General features: G+C 39.5%; 1 protein-coding gene across 2 annotated transcripts in view; it reads left to right on the top strand.

The window, feature by feature from the left end:
* The window catches only part of MON2 (MON2 homolog, regulator of endosome-to-Golgi trafficking), a 100,048-nt gene that overhangs the window by 4,300 nt on the left and 76,618 nt on the right, over positions 1 to 19,130 (top strand). For both annotated transcript variants that reach the window (XM_081957001.1, XM_081957000.1), the window contains exons 2-4: positions 8,607 to 8,670; positions 16,637 to 16,764; positions 18,915 to 19,046. In XM_081957001.1, coding sequence (XP_081813127.1) covers positions 8,607 to 8,670; positions 16,637 to 16,764; positions 18,915 to 19,046 — 324 coding nt within the window. The remainder of the gene's footprint in view (positions 1 to 8,606; positions 8,671 to 16,636; positions 16,765 to 18,914; positions 19,047 to 19,130) is intronic.

Raw genomic sequence — 19,130 nt, 5'->3', positions numbered from 1 at the left:
AATTGCTTGTAATTGCTTTTCAACTATTAGGAATCTTTGGATTAATAAGCTTTACAGCACTGTGTGAATTTCCTTCAATCCTTAGCAAAATAACTTTTAATTACAAGTTTAAGTTTGTTTTTTTTAAATGGAATAAATAGCAAAATTTATAAAAGATTGAAATTTTTCTTTTAGAAAGTTATAAGTGGACTAAAGGTCCAGATAAATTTGAAATAAGATTCTGGAATTAATTATAAAGAATCCTTCCTATGGGAAAAAGCTTCTGTTTTGATTTTAAAAAAAAAGATTTTAAAAATTGGATGTCAGCTGTCCAACTAGTGAAATCCAAAACAAGGAAACACTCTCGGGAAATTTTAATTCCCAAAAGTAAAATTTTATTGGATATACCATATTGGTAGTGAAGAAACAAAACCAGCTGTGGTTTTCCCTTGAAAATGCTTGCCTAGTTAAACAATAGCTTCCTCTTCTCCCCACTTTTGGGTGATCACATTGTCTAATTATTAGACATCCTTTTGTTATGGGAACAGTCTATCTCTTTCTAAAGCACCTGCAGTGGTGACCTTGATGGTTTCCTTGCTCTCAGAATCTCCACATACATTCTTAGCATTCCATTTCCCACTTCTCTCACCCCAGTTCAGTGGCAAGTTGAAAAGCATTAGGGTTTGAAAGAAGCATAGTGATTCAGTCTTGACATTGTATTCTACAGGGAACTAAAGTTTATAATTAAAGGAAAAGAACATTTAAACTCGACTTCCAATTGCAGAATGAAGCAAGATATTCTAATAGGCTTATTGAAGAATATTTTTAAACATGGACCCAGAAGTTGATTTTAATAGTATCTGGGTCTATTGCTAGACTGTCTCTAAAGTATATTATAGAAGAGCAAAAGTTATGTCTGATTGAAAGTGAGTTGAAATGGATTTACAAATGACAGACTACTAGAATGACATAGAAAAAGTTGTAATACTAGACATAGAAAAGAAACTGGCAGATGTTTTCATCATTAAAAGAGATTTTAAATAATAAAGCAAGAGAATGAGTTGGATAAATTTACTATGTTGGATTTACAAATTTACAAAATAAACTTATTCAAGTTTTGAAGAATCTTGTGAGAAAGAACAAAGAAAAATTAAGATTGTTAAAAGGAAGAAATATAAAGTTGGCTTATTTGGTAAAAATTAAAATAGATAACATCTCTACTAATGGATTTTGCTGATGAGGCCTGAAATGGCAATGCTTTATGGATTTGTTGACAAATAAGATAAGGAAAAATATCAACTATTGTATTTTAAGTGAAAGTGATAATGAATTTTTTACTTGTGAGGAAGGTAAGCATCATTTTAATATGTTTTACTATTTTCTTATTATTTTTTCTCTTTTTTCTTTTTCTGTACATTTTCCTTTTATTCTACTTTTTCAGTTTGTTTGGTTTTTACTGTTATGATCTTTAATAAAATTGCTATTAAAAATATGGACAGCTCAATCAATAGTTTATTTTACAAATCATTTTTTTAAAAAAGCCTTCTTAAAATTGTCATGTGTTTCTTGAAAAGAGTTAGATCTATTTTCTTTTCCTACAGAAACATTAATTTTCTGGAAAATGTATGCATTTAGAAGTTATTCCAATCTGATCTTTTGTTGCCTTTTAAAGATGAATGTTTAGGATAGAGGAAAAGATGGGTCTCAAGAGGTTGTTACCTCCTCATTTTCTGCAAAATAGTTCCATAACTTTGCCAAGAGTATTTTGTGAACCACCAGCAGAAATTAATTTAAGGGCAACTTCTATTATTTACATAATGGTAATAGCAAATGGACTATCTCCATAGTTAGGCCACTTAGTATGATTTCATTTCATTTCAGTGTCACCCAACTCCAGATCAACTCTGTGCAGCTCACACTATAAAATCTACAGTTTTCTTTTATATGCAAAGAATCGGAGAATTTTTTAAAAAAAATCTATTAATTTTGCCACTGGTTGATTATACTTAATGAATTGGGATTGTTAAAATCTAAAATATCCTTCAAACAAAGTCACAAAGTGAAACAAAATTCTTCTGGCTATATTGATTCAGGTTTTCAGATATATAATTATGCAAATTATTCTTGAACTTAATTTGAGTTTTTTAAAATCTGTTTTTTAGTTTTTCAATCCTGTACTCCATTATCATAAATGATGCCACTACATTTGGAACTACTTTGAATAAATATGCATAGGAATCTAGTACTATATTACTTTGATAATCCATTTTTTATATTCAATTTTTTGATAGAATGAATGAAAAGAAAATTAAATTAGAACATAATGTTATTTAACTTTACTTCCAATTCTAATTCTTTTTCAATAGGGTTCACCTTGAGCAAAATGTATTTCACCATGGGTCCATCAGGCTGGTCTTATAGTCATTGTGTCATGGCTGCAAATCGGCTTGCTTTCCAATTCCCACTCACAGCCAGATATTTAGCAGTGGTGGAAGGGATGTGGGAAGGCAATAGGAGTGGGTAAAGGAATGCCAGGAATGCCAGCTTAAAGCCTGGGACAATGCCACCTCCCAAAGTCATTTGCTGGGAATGTCTGCCAGAAAAAGAAAGCAAGTGATTGGCCAGTGAATGATAACTGTGGGCATGTCAAGGGAGAATTGAAAAGTTTATTATGCTTTCTGCATGTGAAAATATCAGAGTTGGCTTCACTTTTCTTCTGTAATAATTTAAGCTCCTGCAAAGTATACTGTTGATTAAACAATAGCCCAGAAGTCTTTCTTTGCTAGCTAAATGAATATAACAGTTAACACATTGCTGTACTAAAAAAAAACATTCTTGGTTGATAGCCAGAAACAATCTACCTTGACCCCATGGGGGTCCTCATGGGAGGTTGAGCAACAATGTCAGCTCTGGGGAAGGGTCAGGAACCAAAAAAATCAGAGAAAAGCCTGACCTCACAGTGGGGAGCAGGAATCCAAACTACTGGAACACACCTGAAAACCAAAGCCGAGAAACTGGAACAGCAACCTGCTCAAAAGAGCAATCGGAGGACACCACCCCCAGGGGCTAAAGACTCAATGGCATTGGAGGTGGGGAAGGTGGCTGGGGCCAAAGACACACACACCCAGGTATCAATGTGGCATTGGACACCCACTCAACAGGCAGTAGAATGGGATGACCCCGCTGAGTGGCAATTCCAGGCCATCACCCCAAGCCAAGCTGTGGAAATATTGAGAGAGAAGTTTGAGGGGATGGAAGTCCCCACCCTGGCGACACCAGGGGACACTGCCCCAGTATCATAACCCCTCACCACCCCTGAAACAGCTACTGCTACTCATCCACCAGCAGCTCATCCAACAGCTCTGGTAGCGCAGGTGGCTGGTGGGTCACCGGCTCTGGGATTTTATCTGGTTCGTGAAGACCACCAGCTATTTCCCTTTGCAGCTCATTTTGATGAGTGGCTGAAGCTCATTTCTTAGCCTAGGCTTCACCCCGCATGGAGCACTACAGAGCGTTGTATAGTGCAGCCTTTGTTGATGCCTTTGCCATCAATCTGGAGGAAGACGAATCAGAGTGACTGGTGTCATTAAATGACAAGGAAACCCAAAAATTAATCAACCTCAACACAGAAACCCGCATGCAGGGCGTTAAATGGGAAGCAGCCAGTAATAAGAGTACATTCAAGGCTTCTGCCAGCTGGCCAGTCACCTGGAAAACTGGCCTGAACGTGTATTGATCATTCATTTCCAAGAAGAGTTGAGAAAGAAGGTGTACCACACCTGCTTATCCCAGGGAATGCCGCAAACCCTACAAGCGTGGTATTTGACTGACCTGTGAAGTGAAAATTGATCTGAGTGAGTTCCATGAGTATGTGGAATGAAAAAGTCGAGGCCACCATCCACCCGAGAAGTGGAAGAGGGGGCGTAACCCTGCCAAGATAGGCAAAATGTGCCAAGGCCCTACCAGGTGTTTCAGCTGTGGCAAGGAAGGGCACAGAGCAGCCAAGTGTCCCGATATCCACTCCCCAGCCCCAGGGCTAACCAAAGAAGGGAAAGAGTTTACCAAAACCAAAAGAAAGTGGTGATAAAAGAGTGGAGGTCATAGAGTTCACCCCACTATCCAATGAAGAGGAGTGAACTCTAACCAAGAACACACCGGTCATGCTTAAGAGTGATAGCGAAGGGGAAGACGCCCCAATAATAAGTGGAACTATCTTCCCCATGACCTTTGGGGTAAAAATAAGAGTGGCTTGTTTAGGGTGAAAAGGACACCTTATGGCCCTGCTAGATCCAGGGTGCTCCAAATGTCAACTTAGCTCTGGTGTGCTGGGAAAATTGGACTATGACTAAAGGAACTGAAAAGACCCATAGCTTTCTCCCAGTTAGCTGAATCGGGGGGGGGGGGGGGAGCTCTGGCTACTTTCTTAACCAAACCAGTGGAGATGAGGGTAGGGGCCCATGTAGAACTGTCAACTCGTGACCCCGGGAAAGACTGAAACCATGATCCTGGAACTTGCGTGATTCAAAAAGTGGAACCCTTGCATATACTGGGAGCAAAACCGGGTGAAGATGCAGAAGAAACCTTAGGATCAGGAAACCAGCATGAAACTGCTAAAAAATGCCCACGATCCACTAATTAGAAAAGCGAAAGCTGAAGGTTTGAGAAAAGCCCAGGCAGGGAGTGGGCAAATCCGTCCATTTCTATTGAATATTGAGATCTTGCTGAGGTGTTCAGCGAAAAGGAGTTTGACGTGCTTTGTCTCCACCGCCCCACAGAGTGTGCCATCAAGATTGTCACCGGGGTCAAACTGTCAAAACCTAAGCTGTACTCGATGACACCTAGAAAAATGGAAGAACTCCGAGCATTCATTGACAAAAACTTAGCCAGGGGTTTTATTCAACTGGCAAAGTCATGCATGGCAGCCCCTATGCTCTTCAGAGAGAGAAAAGATAGGTCACTTAGGTTATGGGTGGACTATCAAAATTAAATATCATTTGCATGGAATACATGTAGTCCCTCCTTTACCTTGCCAAAGGGAGGATTTTTACAAAATTGGTCTTAGGGGGGGCATATTATCAAATGAGAATCAAGAAAGGCAATGAGTGGGAAATGGCATTTATTTGTCTGTTGGATTGTTAGCAGTTTAGAGTATTGCCTGTCACACTATAGGGCCCCCCAGTCATCTTTATGTGGTTGATAAATGAGGTCCTGTACAAGCACTTGTACAAAGAGATTTGGGGTATTTAGGTGACATTTTGATTTACACCAAAAGATGGAAGAATATGTGAAGTTAGTCAGAGCGATACTTGGAAAGCTCTGAAAAGCCCAGCTGTACGTAAAACTATCAAAATGTGGACAAAACTGGACTAACCAGGGTACCAAATTTCACAGGGCAGTGTAGAGATGGATGCGGGAAAGGTGCACGTAGTCTTAGATTGGGAAGCACCTCAGACAAGGAAACAACTGCAGAGTTTCCTTGGCATTGCCAACTTTTACCGGCAATTTATCCCTGAATTGGCTCAAATTACCCTGCCAATCACAAACTTTTTAAAAACTAAGGAGGCCACCAAACCCAAGCCAAGTCAGCCCTTAAAGCTGGAGGATTGTGGCGATACCTACTGTTCTATAATTATCTACTTTATGATTACTGGAGACTCAACTGTGGGAATAAGGAAAACCCTTAAGTAAAGCTGATTTTTGGAAAGCTTCCTAGACTATCTAAATGGAACTGATTGAATAATCCTGGAATATAAACAACTATGAGTATTGTACTTTCTGAGGAGCAACATTAGGCTTGAATATATTGTTTTTGGACTATTGAGTAAGAGCGGGACTTACTAAAATAAGACAAGATGCTCCCTAAGGGGGAAATAAGTGAAATTTCAAAAGAAACGGTATTAATGTTCCAGAGCATTAAGGACACTATGACAAAGAATTACAGGAGATAAAGAACCTATTGCATGGCATAAACGGGAAAATAGAAAATACCCTGCAACTGATAATGAATGAAGACCAACAACTCCAGGAAAGCGAGGAGACAACAGAAAAAATGGAGGAAAAGACATAACAGAAAAATTAGCAAATAAAGAAAGAAGATGAGAAGGAGAAGATAATAAAGAGAATAATGACTGATGAAATAAACCAAGGGAAAAGTACTTTAAGAGATTTAAAAATAGAATTGGAGAAGCAGGAAAATACTTTTCCAAGGAAGATAGGGGCCTGGGTAGATACTCTGGAGGTCGGGCAGCATAGGAGGATAGAGATGAGAGAAATGTTTAGATTGAACAGTGGAGATACAGATATAGATAGAGACAAGGATCCAAGAAAGGAGTATGGGAGTCAAGCTAAAAAGCGAATAAGAATTGAAGTATTAAAACGGGCGAGAGATGATGGATAGAAAGTAATTTTTTAAATATAATGATAGCCAGATTAAAAATAGAATAGAGGTAGAAATAAGAATACACACTATTATATAAAGTAATAGTTAGATTGAAAGATTAGAAGTTGAAAGATGATATTATTAAGTATGTTTAAATAATATGGTGATTGACACTAGAATGGCGCATTGAAACATTGAAAAATTAAATAATAAAGGACTATATCTTAATATAAGCATGTATATTAACACTAACATTAGCAATGTTGGCCTGACTAGAAGCCAGAATAGAGGTAGAAATAAGGGAAATATTAGCACACATATTTTGATACAATAGAATAAAAGCAATTACTGGAGGGAAGGATTAGAGGTTGAAAGGTGGCATTACTATGTAAACTCAATATTGTGATTGACATTAAAATGGAACATTGAAATATTGAATAACTACTTTAAAACAAACATGTACTGTATATTAATATTAGAATTTTATAAGTTTAATTAATGTAACAAATATTATTAATATAATTATTGCCACTTGTCCCAAACTGAATGATACTCAGATGTCGCACTATTCATGTATTGTTGTTGAAGTATATTTTAAAAATGAAAATTCCAAAAAAGTAGGGGGGGGGGAGCTGATAGGAAAAGAATGCTCCAAAAAGAGAATAGGGCATAAGGTGCACCTTTCCACCAAGATTTTGCAGTCAAGGCAACCCTGCAAGAAGTTGGGGGCCAGGTTTGTGGGACCTTTTCCCATCATCCAGATCATAAATCCAGTGACAGTAGAGTTAAAGTTACCAAAGAATTTTAGGTGCCTCCATCAAGTGTTCCATTGTAGTTTACTGAAACCATTTGCATTTACAACCTAATATTAAGCCATCTATCTCATTTGGGTAGAGGGAGAAAAATATTTTGAGGTGAAAGACATCCTTGACTCTCAGGTCCATAGGAGAAAGTTACAGTATTTAATCTTATAGAAAGGGTTTACCCAGCAAAGGCAGAATGGGTGGAAGTGACACACATCCATGTCCCTAGATGCACCTGGAGATTCTATGCCAGTATCCGGACAAGCCAAGGTGACTTTTGTACAGTAGTGGTTTTCTCGTGTTATTAATTATGTATATCTGTTTGTTATATTTTAGGACTCGTCCTTCTTTTTGGAGGGGCGGCATGTCATGTCTGCAGATCATCTTGCTTTGCAACTTCTACTCTGAGCCAAACATTTAGCAAAAATGGGAGGGATGCGGGAGAGGAGTTTGAGAGGAATGCCAGGAATGCCGACTCAAAGCCTAGGACACTGCCAGCCTCCCAAGGTTGTTTGCTGGGAATGTCTGAGAGACAGACAGACACCCAGAGAAAATGACAGAGGGAGACAGAGAGGGAGGGAGGGAGAGAGAGACAAAGAGCCAGAGAGAGAGAGAGAGAGAAAGAAAAAAAGAAAGAAAGTGGGAGAGAGAGATGAAATTAAAAACAACAACATACAAACCTGACTTACTCAAACTATCCAAGGAAAGCAAGGCCAATGTTCACATTAGTGGTTGTGACTTTGTCAGTCATTGTCAGGATGTAATTTTCTCTACATTGTAAGGCAAATTTTACGGAATTTAACGTTATCGATAAATAATATCGTTCTAAAGTTTTTGTTTTATTAGTTGTGTTATTTGTATCCTCCCGACCTTTGTGGATACTTGCATGCAGAATATTCTCAATAAAAACTTATTGAAACTAAAAACAGTGTACCATCCTATGTATTTTCGGTTTTAAAAATGTGGCTCTCAAAATAAATTTCAATTGTGGTTTTGGCGAGATTTGGCGCAGTTGAAAAAAAAGGTTGCCCACCACTGTCTTAACCTAAGTTGTGCATGCATGTATACTTTCCCACTGCTTGCCTTTATGAATTAAACTCTGTGTTAAACATATGTGATTTAATTTTTAAAAGTTGGTTGATATGGAATTTGTTTAAACAGAAAATATAAACAAAGGTTCTTTGCTTGGAAGATTTTTTTTTAAACAATTCATATTCTTTACAAAAAATAAAAATCAGATGAGATATATTTTCACGATTAGTGAGAAACTGCATATAATATGTACAATACACCTTAGTTAAGTAAAATTTAACTAAGCTAGGAGTATGTATACACTTTTGGATGCAATTTGTGAAACAGTAAAAATAACGTGTTAAGGAGCTATTAAACAAATAATTACTTATATAAAGTGTAAAATAAACAATTTCTTAATTATTTTTCCACAGGCTGCTGAGTCAGGAATTATAAAAGTAAAAACAATAGCAGCACGACACACTGACATCCTAGCAGGTAATTATTTGCAAACAGAACAAATAAAAACATTTGTTTTATTAAAAAGTTATGAGTAAAATCCATTATGTTTGATGTGAAATTAAGTGTCATTATTTTTAAAATTTGGAAATAACAGTTTTAATTTTTTAACTCAGTTGAAGCTAAAATGTAGTTTGCTGAAGTGATTGATACCCTATATACTAATACAAAGGGAACTTATCTTTAGTGCTACATAATTTAGTAGTTTTTTTAAAAAATAGGATGAGCGTTTTATATAAAAGTAACTTTAATAGAATGAGTCATTAAGAGTTAAGGGGAATTCTATTGTATTGTTATTATTGATCGTCAGCCAAATGTTCAGACTGAGTTTGGCATTTTTGCCTACCTATCGAGTCATCAATATAAGCAGATCTGGATGTTTGATGGGATTACAGACATCATCGCAGGATGGAAGCTGTTCCGAGTAAAGTCGCCTTTTGCAATTGACAGATGGCGAATTTGTCAATACCAGTAGTGTTGAAGTGGTGCTCTAGCTGTTTTGGGATTGCATCCATGGCACCTAATTACTATTGCTACTACCCTTGCTTGCCTTTGCAACAGACATTCTATTTGTAGAACTTTGTATTTCTTTTTGTTGTTCTTATCATTACTTGGGTCTATGTTGATCTATTACTATATCTTGAGCTAATAAGCATAAAATGTTGGAACAGTACTGTAGAATCTTGACATTACAGCTCATCAAAAGTGATATATAATCAATCAAGTTTCAAAGAACAATTTGTTTTTTTAATATGGAAAAAAATGTGCAAAGAGTAAATTAACCTAGAATGGCAATATTTGCTTACTGTATGAGACTTTAGTCCAAATGTTCTGCATGTTTGCCTATCAGCAAGAAAAATGATTGGCTGTAATTTAGCACTAGTGCTAAATAATTATTTGATTATTGATTATTTGATAATTGTCAGGTACTGAGGATTTAATAGCTGCCAGCTGATGTAAGGTTGTAAACTGTAATCTGTAAATTGATGCAATGAGAATTATTCAGCAATACAGGGATTGTCTATTTAAGACTGATGGGGTCCACACAAGTAATTTACCCCTTTAAGATGTGTCTGTATATAGGTGGTCATTAGAGGGCGTTTCTCTCTCTCTCTTGTCGTGTATCTCATTTCTCTCCTTGTGTCCATAGCTGAGTGGTAAGGGATTTATCTATCATGTGCATGTCTGTATATATTTTATATAAACCATTATTAATTGTCTAAAGGCGCTGTGTGCGGTGTTGTGCTCCTGGGTTTATCTCATGATAATAGTCACGCTGCCAAAACTCTAACAGGATATGGTTCCAGTCCAGAAAGAGGGGCAGAGTGACTAGAGAGTTTAGAGAGAGGAATAACCCAGTGTGAGCTTGCACCAGAGTAAGTGGTTTAAATCATGTTTAGCAGGCAGCATGGCTTCTGTCAGCATAATGGGAGGAGGTTTCCTGGTGTCTCAGCTGAATTACCCAACTACCTCTCCTGGAATGTGAACATGGAGATGTATCTGCAAAAGGAGTTGTGTACAATTGTTACTAATCCACCAGCAGTCCTGGATTATGGTGACCAGAGATGTAATGAGAAAGCATTAGCCAGCATAATTCTTGCTTTAGAAGACAGTCAGCTGCTACACATGAGAAATCTCCAGTCTGCTAAAGATTGCTGGGAGATGTTGCGCAGTGTGTATGTGAGAGAGACTACTAGCAGTAAGGTATTGCTAATTTAGGAAACTGTATAAGGCACAGCTCAAGCTGGGAGAGTGTATGTCCACACATTTGCAGACTGAGAAGGACATTCCTTGAGTTGGAAGAAAGGGGAATGACTTTTACAAGGTGTATGTGATGCTTAGTTTCTTGGACAATTCATGAGATGTTCTTGTGACTAGTCTAGAGTCCATGCAAGAACAGGACTTAATCATTTCATATTTAACTGGTCGGTTTTTGGAGGAGGAGCAGAAATGGCTAGAGAGAAAAGGGAGGAGAGAGCATTCAGCACAGACCAGCATCTGCAACAGTCCAGGATGCCGGCAGAGCAAATTAGAGAATTAATTTTGTGAAGAGATGCTACACGTGTGGTTCTACTGAGCATCTTCAGAGATGCTGTCCTGAGAGGCGGAACCAGAAGAGCAGCAAGACAAGGGCGTGGATCTAAGCAGCAAATGTGGAGCGGTTCTCCAGGGTCATTTTCCCTGGCAGCATTAACAACTGAACATACCAGGAACATGTGGTTGTTGGACAATGGGGCGAGCCAGCATATTGTTAACGATCCACATGTGTTTTCTGGTTTGAAACCAGCAAGGCAAACCTGAATTAGTCTGGCTGATGGACAGAGAACTGCTGTAAAAGGGGAAGGTAATGTGTATGTACCAGAAATATATGCTACATTGTACAACATGTTATATGTACCTATTTTAGAGCACAATTTATTGAGTATATCCATGTTAGACAGGCAGGGTTATGAAATAGTATTTGCTGGGGGACTATATACCATTAAGAAAAACAGACAGGTAGGTCCACAAGGGGTTAAAAAGGATGGTCTGTATGTTCTGGGAATGCAAGAAAACAATTGTGCATGTGTACTTAAGAATACTCCTACACATGACAATTGTATACACTTGTTACATAGAAGATTGGAACATGCAAATTTTAACATATAGAAAAAGATGCCAGACCCAGCTAGGTGGCATAAGCCACAGCAAAAGTCAAAGCAGTGCAAGAGGTATTTAGAGTGTGCTGTTTGTGAGGAGACACATTACAGGGTGTATCCTGTGAGTAGGAAAAACACAAGGCAAGCAAACAATGTTATACCTAGGACAGCGATGGCGAACCCTTTTTGGCTCGCGTGCCACAAGTGGGGGGAGCGCGGGGGGGGGTCGTGTGCGGGTGTGCCGCACCCATAATGCAACGCCCCCCCCAGTGCGCATGCACGCACAACGCACCCATTTTTGCATGCTTTTTCCGCCCTCCCCAGGCTCCAGAGGCTTTATAGGAGCCTGGAGAGGGTGAAAAGAGCCTCCGCCGGCCTCCGGAGGCTTCAGGGAACGTCCGGAGGCTTCCCTGAAGCCTTCAGAACGCTTAAAACCACCCTCTGAGCAACCCAGAAGTGACTTCCGGGTTGCTCAGATGGTCGTTTTAAGCGCTCTGAAGGCTTCAGGGAAGCCTCGGGACGGTCCCTGAACAGGCACGAGACGTGCGTCTCCATCGCCCGAGCCCGGATCACCTCCACCGCGCGGCGCCTCGGGCCCAGCGTCCTTGCGCCGCTCCGCCCAGCCTCTGCACGCTCGCCAGGGCCCGGCCTTCACATCGCTGCTGCCGCCGCCAGGACGGGCTCGGCCAAAGGGAAATCCGTCAGGCCTCGGCCTCGCCGCCCTCACCTCCTCTAGCCGCGCAACGCCAGGCAGGCCGCGCAGCCGCCTCGATCCCGGCCTCAGGCGGCGCCGCGCCACGCTCAATAGTCGCAACTCGGCTGCCTGCCGCCTTTCCCCTCCTTTGTCTCCCAGCCGGGGCGGCCCACCGCCGAGTTGCGACTATTGCCGCCGCTGCTGCCGCCGTTCACAGGACCCACCTCTCACCCTCTCCCTCCAGTCGGCAGGCTCCGACTTGTTCGCTGCCTGCCGGGCCCCGGCGCCGCGTTCGAGCCGGAGGGGGAAAGGAGGAGAAGGAGGACAACAAAGCCCCCCTCGCTTTCCCCGTCCCCCCCCTTTCGGCTTAATCCTTGCGACGCCCGCGCAAAGCCCCGAGGGGACAGATTCTTGTGCGGGACGCATGGCAGGAAAGCTATAGAGTCCCCCCTCCCTCCGCCGTCCAGACGGTCCCTGAAGCCTTCGGAACGCTTAAAACGACCCTCCGAGCAACCCGGAAGACACTCCGGTTTGCTCGGAGGGTGGTTTTGAGCGCTCCGAAGGCTTCAGGGAAGCCTCCGGACGGTCCTTGAAGCCTCTGGGGGGGTGGGGGAAGCTCTTTTCGCCCTCCCCAGACTCCTATAAAGCCTCTGGAGCCTGGCGAAGGCGAAAAATAGCTTTTAAAAAGGTGAACTCAGCTAGCCAGCGCGCGCATGTGCGCTGGCCAGCTGACAGGGCAGCGCCTCGCGTGCCCTGACAAATGGCTCCATGTGCCACTTGTGGCACGCGTGCCATAGGTTCGCCATCACGGACCTAGGAGACCTGAATGGTGCAAGAAAGTTATAACTCTTGAGCGGTTCACTGTAAGTGAGGTTAGAGTAAGTGGTATTCATAATGAACCCCATAATCACCAGGAGTTATAGTCATTGCCTAAGGAACGAGATAAATGGGGGAAGCCGAAGTTAAAGAGAAAGACAGGTAGACAGATAAACTAAACCGAAGAGATTGAGCTAATGAAAAGAGAAAGTAAAGATATCCAGCCAAGAGATGGCAAACAGGAGGTAATGGAGATTAATGAGACAAAGTATACAGAGTCAGTAGATAATGAACGTAGGAGAAGCAATAGTAATAATAGTATTAGTAGCTTTGTAGAAGTAAAAGTAGTAATCAAAACAGGAGGCGAGGACATAATAGAAATAGAAGTAAACATGTAGACTTTAAATACTGTAACACGAGAGAAGCTGTAAAGGAGAAACTGATCAGATTACACCATTGTTCTAGTGATTGTAATATAGCTGATATGTTAACAAAACCTATATCTGTAGAAAAGTATAAAGACTATGTCAAAGCGTTTGGATTATCAGATGTATAGCTTTAAATGGGAGGCGTGTCAGGTACTGAGGATTTAATAGCTGTCAGCTGATGTAAGGTTATAAATTGTAATCTGTAAATTGATGCAATGAGAATGATTCAGCAACAGAGATACCGTCTATTTAAGACGGATGGGGTCCACACAAGTCATTTACTCCCTTAAGATGTGTCTATATATACAGCTATGTGAAAAAGTCCTGCAAGCTTTATGGTTTACGGTTTATGACATTTTTTGGATAGGCCATTGATTTTATGATATTTTATGCTAACTGCTATGCAAATATTGTTATATTTAAATAAATACTGGTGGTTTTTAAGTGAAAAGCATAAGCTTTTTGCAATTTGGTGCTGTTTGGATGGGGATTGTGAATTTTCTTGCATGCTTACAATGCATGCTTACAATGACTATGAAAACAGATTAACTGATGCATACCCAGTGGCATATGTGTTGCAATTACTAAGGCCAGTGCTAGTGTTTTGTTAACATTTTTTTTGTTTGTGGCCCTGAAAAGGACCGTTTAGGTAACCAAACATGGTTACTAATATGAAATTGGCCAGCCCTTATTGCTTATCACTAGCCGGCATCACTTCGGCATAGACTGTATAAGCCTTTGCACGTGATCTTTGGTGACAATGTGATGCCAGGCTGTAATAATGGATTCAATCAACTCCTGCTTGGTCTTCGGATGCTTCTTGCTTATTTCGTAACCAATTTTGGCCCACAAGTTCTCAATTGGGTTCAAATCCGGGCTCTGAGCTGGCCAATCCAGGAGTTGAACACCATGCTTCTTCATCCACTGCTGGATGGACTTGGCTCGATGACAAGGAGCATTGTCATCCTGGAAGTAAAAGTCTTTCCCTACAAGTTGCTGAACTGAAGGAAGCATGGTCTTTTCCAGGACTTCAACATACTGCTTGGAATTCATAATTCCCTGAACGATTTATATCCGATCAATACCAGAAGCAGCGATACAACCCCAGATCCTCCTCTTATTTATATTTATATTTATGTATTTATCCATCTAATAATTTTAATTGTTATTATGTATGATGTTTTTGATATGGACTGTACACCGTCCCGACTCCCTTTTGGGAGAGGGGGCGGTCTAGAAGTGCTAATTAAATTAAAATTAAATTAAGATCATCACGTGCAATGGATGCTTCACTGATAGATTCAGGCAGTACGGCCTAAATTCTTCAGCTGGAAATCTTCTAACATACTTATTACACTGATTCCCAGTCAAGTAGAAATTGCTCTCATCACTGAAGATGATCTTGGCCCACTGTTCGTTGGTCCACTTGGCATACGTCTTGGCCCACGCACATCGACAAGAGTGGTGAACGTTTGTGAGCAAAGGTTTACTTTGAGCCCTGCAGCCTTTGAGCCCTCTTGCAAGCAGTCTGCGACGCACTGTGCTTGTACACACTTTTACATCACATGTTTCACCCCAAATTCTTGTAATCTGAGGTGAGGTGAGCTTCCTTTCAGCCATCAAAATGCATTGCAGAGCCCCATCTTGCTGTTTTGATGACTTTCTTAGTCTTCCAGAGCGGAACCTGTCATCAACTGAGCCAGTTATTTGGTATTTTTCAACCACTCTGCTCACTGTGGTGCAATGGCATTTCACTCTCTTGGCTATTTCTGTACGGATTAACCCTCTTCATGAGGCACAATGATGCAATGCTGCTGCTCAGTACTGATGAAAGCAAAGGCCTTCATCCTAGCCAGAGCTAAATTAAATTTCTTGATGCTTTTCATGCCTATTTATAGTCAGAGAGTAGGACAACATTGATTGGCTCATAGATTTAGCCTCTTTGCATTTTGATTGGTCAGCCAAAGGTCGCTGCTGATTGGCTACTTTTGATCCCAAATTCTCAAAAATTCAAGTTCTGTTTGTTTTAGCACATAAACTCACTCAAAACCTTTAAAAGACTTTGGTTATATTAATAAAAATTATGCATCTCAATCCAACTACAAAAATTTTCATCAAAGTACTAATTTTGCATGGTTTCTATGAGTGAAAAGTTGATTAAACATGTATATACAGCTTAAAATTGAAAGTGTACAGGACTTTTTCACACAGCTGTATGTGGTCATTAGAGGGTGTTTCTCTCGTCGTGTATCTCATTCCTCTCCTTGTGTCTGTAACTGAGTGGTAAGGGATTTATCTATCATGTGTATGTCTGTATATATTTGTATATAAACCGCTATTAATTATCTAAAGGCTCTGTGTGCTGTGTTGTGCTTTTGGGTTTATCTCATAATAATAATCACGCTGCCAAAACTCTGACAATAATGATTATTTTTAATGTACTACGGTATGCAAAGTTTAAATGAAAATTGAAGGTATGTTTTAATAAACATTGGAATGTCAGGTGTAAGGTATGCATTTGAAAACTTATATATGATATACACCTCATTTTTTTAGAAAGACTATTTGAGAACAAATTATTTTTTCTACAAGATTTGATTATACTTTTATCTATTCATTCCCAATTTATCTAATTTTGAATTTGGTCATTGTCATATTATTAATACTATAACCTCAATATATTTCTAGAAATGCTGCATTTTCAGCAAAGATTTTCATCATAATTGACCATTTTATCATAAGTGGACTATTATCTAATAAACCAGATCTTTTATCTTATTTATTGTTCTGAAACTAAACATAAGAACTACTTTAGAGATGATTTTTTTCAAAAATAAAATGATAATTGTACTATAAGTTAATGTCGGAATATCCTTTTGTAGCAAAATCAAGATGGATGGATATGGATATATATATAGATACACACATAAACACGTACACATTTGTATGTGTGTGTATGTATTAGTTAACTTTTGAAGAATTGTGTAAAATCATGTATAAAAATATATTTCAGTTGTAACTTTTTTTTCTACTTTCACATTGTTTAACATCCATTAATAGGTAAGAAAATGTAGTCTCGGGGACAGCTGTATAGCAATATATTTCTCAAGTACGAGAAGATATCTTAAAATAATTTGATATCTGGGTTATATTTGCACCTTCATTATAGGTGTTGACTTATTACTGTTTTTCTACTATTATTTAATTTAGTTATTTAATTGGGTGCTTAATTATAGCATAAGTTAAATAGAGTACTAATCTAAATGTGTTATCAAATGTCAATTTTTATCATAAATATATCTTTAGTATTCCTGATTTGGGTTTTCTTATTTGCTTGCTTGCTTGTGTTTTCTCTCTCAATTTCAAAGCCTTGAAAGAGAATAGCTCAGAAGTGGTTCAGCCTTTTCTAATGGGCTGTGGAACAAAAGAACAAAAGATCACTCAGCTGTGTCTAGCTGCTATCCAGAGGCTCATGTCTCATGAAGTTGTTTCAGAGGTAAGGTTAAGGTAACCAGACTGATTTTATACAGTGGAACTTTTACATGGTATTTAAGTAATTATGAAAATTTCAGATTTATGTAAAATAAAAGTGAGGGACCAGTGTAATAATAACTGAGGGATAATAACTGAGGGAAGAATGTAATACTAATACAGAATATTGGGAGTACCTTTTTGCTAAGTACTTGGCCTTTCAGTTTCAGAAATAAAGATATTATAAGAATTAATGTATACTAATACAATTAAGCTTACCTTAGGTCAGCAATGGCAAACCTTTTTTGGCTCGCGTGCCACAAGTGGGAGCGCAGGGGGGTCGTGTGCGGGCGTGCCGCACCCATAGTGCAATGCTCGATCCCCCCCAGTGCGCATGCGCACACTACAGGCACGACCCCCCCATTTTTACATGCTTTTTTCGCCCTCCCCAGGCTCCAGATGCTTTATAGGAGCCTGGGGAGGGCGAAAAGAGCCTCCCCTGCCCTCCAGAGGCTTCAGGGACGGTCCAGAGGCTTCCCTGACACCTTCGGAGCGCTTAAAACGACCCTCCGAGCAAACCGGAAGTGACTTGCTCGGAGGGTCATTTTAAGCGTTCCGAAGGCTTCAGGGACCGTCCGGAGGCTTCCCTGACGCCTTCCGGAGGGCCTCCGGGGAGGCGGGGGAGGCTCTTTTTGCCCTCCCCAGGCTCCTCCTATAAAGCTTCTGGAGCCTGGGGAGGGCGAAAAATGGCTTTTAAAAAGGGTGAATTCATCTGGCCAGCACACACATGCGCACTGGCCAGCTAACAGGGCAGCGCCTCGCATGCCCTGACAAATGGCTCCGTGTGCCACCTTTAGGTCTTCTAAAACACATGTATTATTTAGTTGTGAGCAACAAGCTTTATTTTCTTACCAGATAGATGAGTTTGTTTTGAAATTAAAATTGGAGAGTACAACTATATCTGCTGGTGGGAGCTGCATGATAAGAAATATAAGAAATTGTACTAGGTTGCGTGTTTTATCTACATACTGATTGAAGCTATTATTAATCCTAATATAACAGAAGCCATAATTTTGAAACACTAAAAAGTAGGAAAAGATATGCAAGGCTGTTGGGAATTTTCTGTCAAGACAACCATTATACTAAAAATTATGATTTTTTAAAATACTACTAAGGTTGAAAGCTTTAAAATCATTTACTCAAACCTATTTATAAGATCTTTGAAAAGTATTAAATATAAGTTAATAAATGATTTAAATTTAAGAAAATGTCTTTAACACACACACACACACACACACACACACACACACACACATATATATATGAACAAATCTATTATAACAATAGCAGTTAGACTTATATACCACTTCACAGTGCTTTACAGCCCTCTCCAAGCAGTTTACAGAGTCAGCATATTGGCCCCAACAATCTGTGTCCTCATTTTACGAACCTCAGAAGGATGGAAGGCTGTGTTAACCTTGAGCCGGTGAGAATTAAATTGCCAAATTGCAGGCAGCCGGCAGGCAGCAGAAATAGCCTGCAGTACTGCCTTCTAACCACTGCATCATCACAGCTCTTAATATTGTAATATGTATTCAAGATTAAGCATACTGTATTTTATTTTCTTAGAAATTAATTTAATGATCCTAATTAGATCTGGAACTCCATCATTAAGCTATGTACTTATAAGCAAAACAAACAAACAAACCCCACCATGTGACTGCATTGTTTAGTGATGGCAGTTTCAGCAGTCCCAGTTGCTGTCGTTGAGTAAGGACTGTGAATCATTAAGCAAGAACCTCATGTGACTATAATTTCATGCCAGCTTCTGCATTGAGTGTTTGTCAGAAGCTAGCAGGGAAGATTGCAAATCACAGTCACATGACCATAGGGCTGTTGAAGTGGCTTTAAGTTTGAGGACCTGTCATAACTACTAATTCAGTGCCCTTCGAGTTTGAATGGTAGCTATACAAGTGATCAATAAGCAAGGATCATCTGTAGAAACCTCACCTAACATTATCCTTAAGTACACATGAAAATATCAAAAATAAAAATAGGAAGAAAAATATTTTCAGTATGTATTGTTCTAGAGATTTAAAAACCAATACCAATTTAAAAAGTGAGCCCTCTGTGTATAGGCATTTACAGTAATTGTATGTCTCAATTTCTTCCAAGGTTGCTGCTGGAAATGTTATTAATATGCTTTGGCAACTTATGGAAAATAGCCTTGAGGAACTTAAGCTGCTTCAAACTGTTCTTGTATTATTAACAACCAATACTGTTGTCCATGATGAAGTGCTTTCTAAGGTAATGATTTTGTGCTCTTCAGAATTAATTAATGACAAAATGACATCAACTAATTTTATCTGTATCAGAATGACTGGGTCCCTG

This window comes from Natrix helvetica, assembly GCF_964273705.1.
Source record: "Natrix helvetica genome assembly, chromosome: 6".
NCBI classification, from domain to species: domain Eukaryota; kingdom Metazoa; phylum Chordata; class Lepidosauria; order Squamata; family Natricidae; genus Natrix; species Natrix helvetica.
This window is presented reverse-complemented; position numbering and strand designations above follow the sequence as displayed.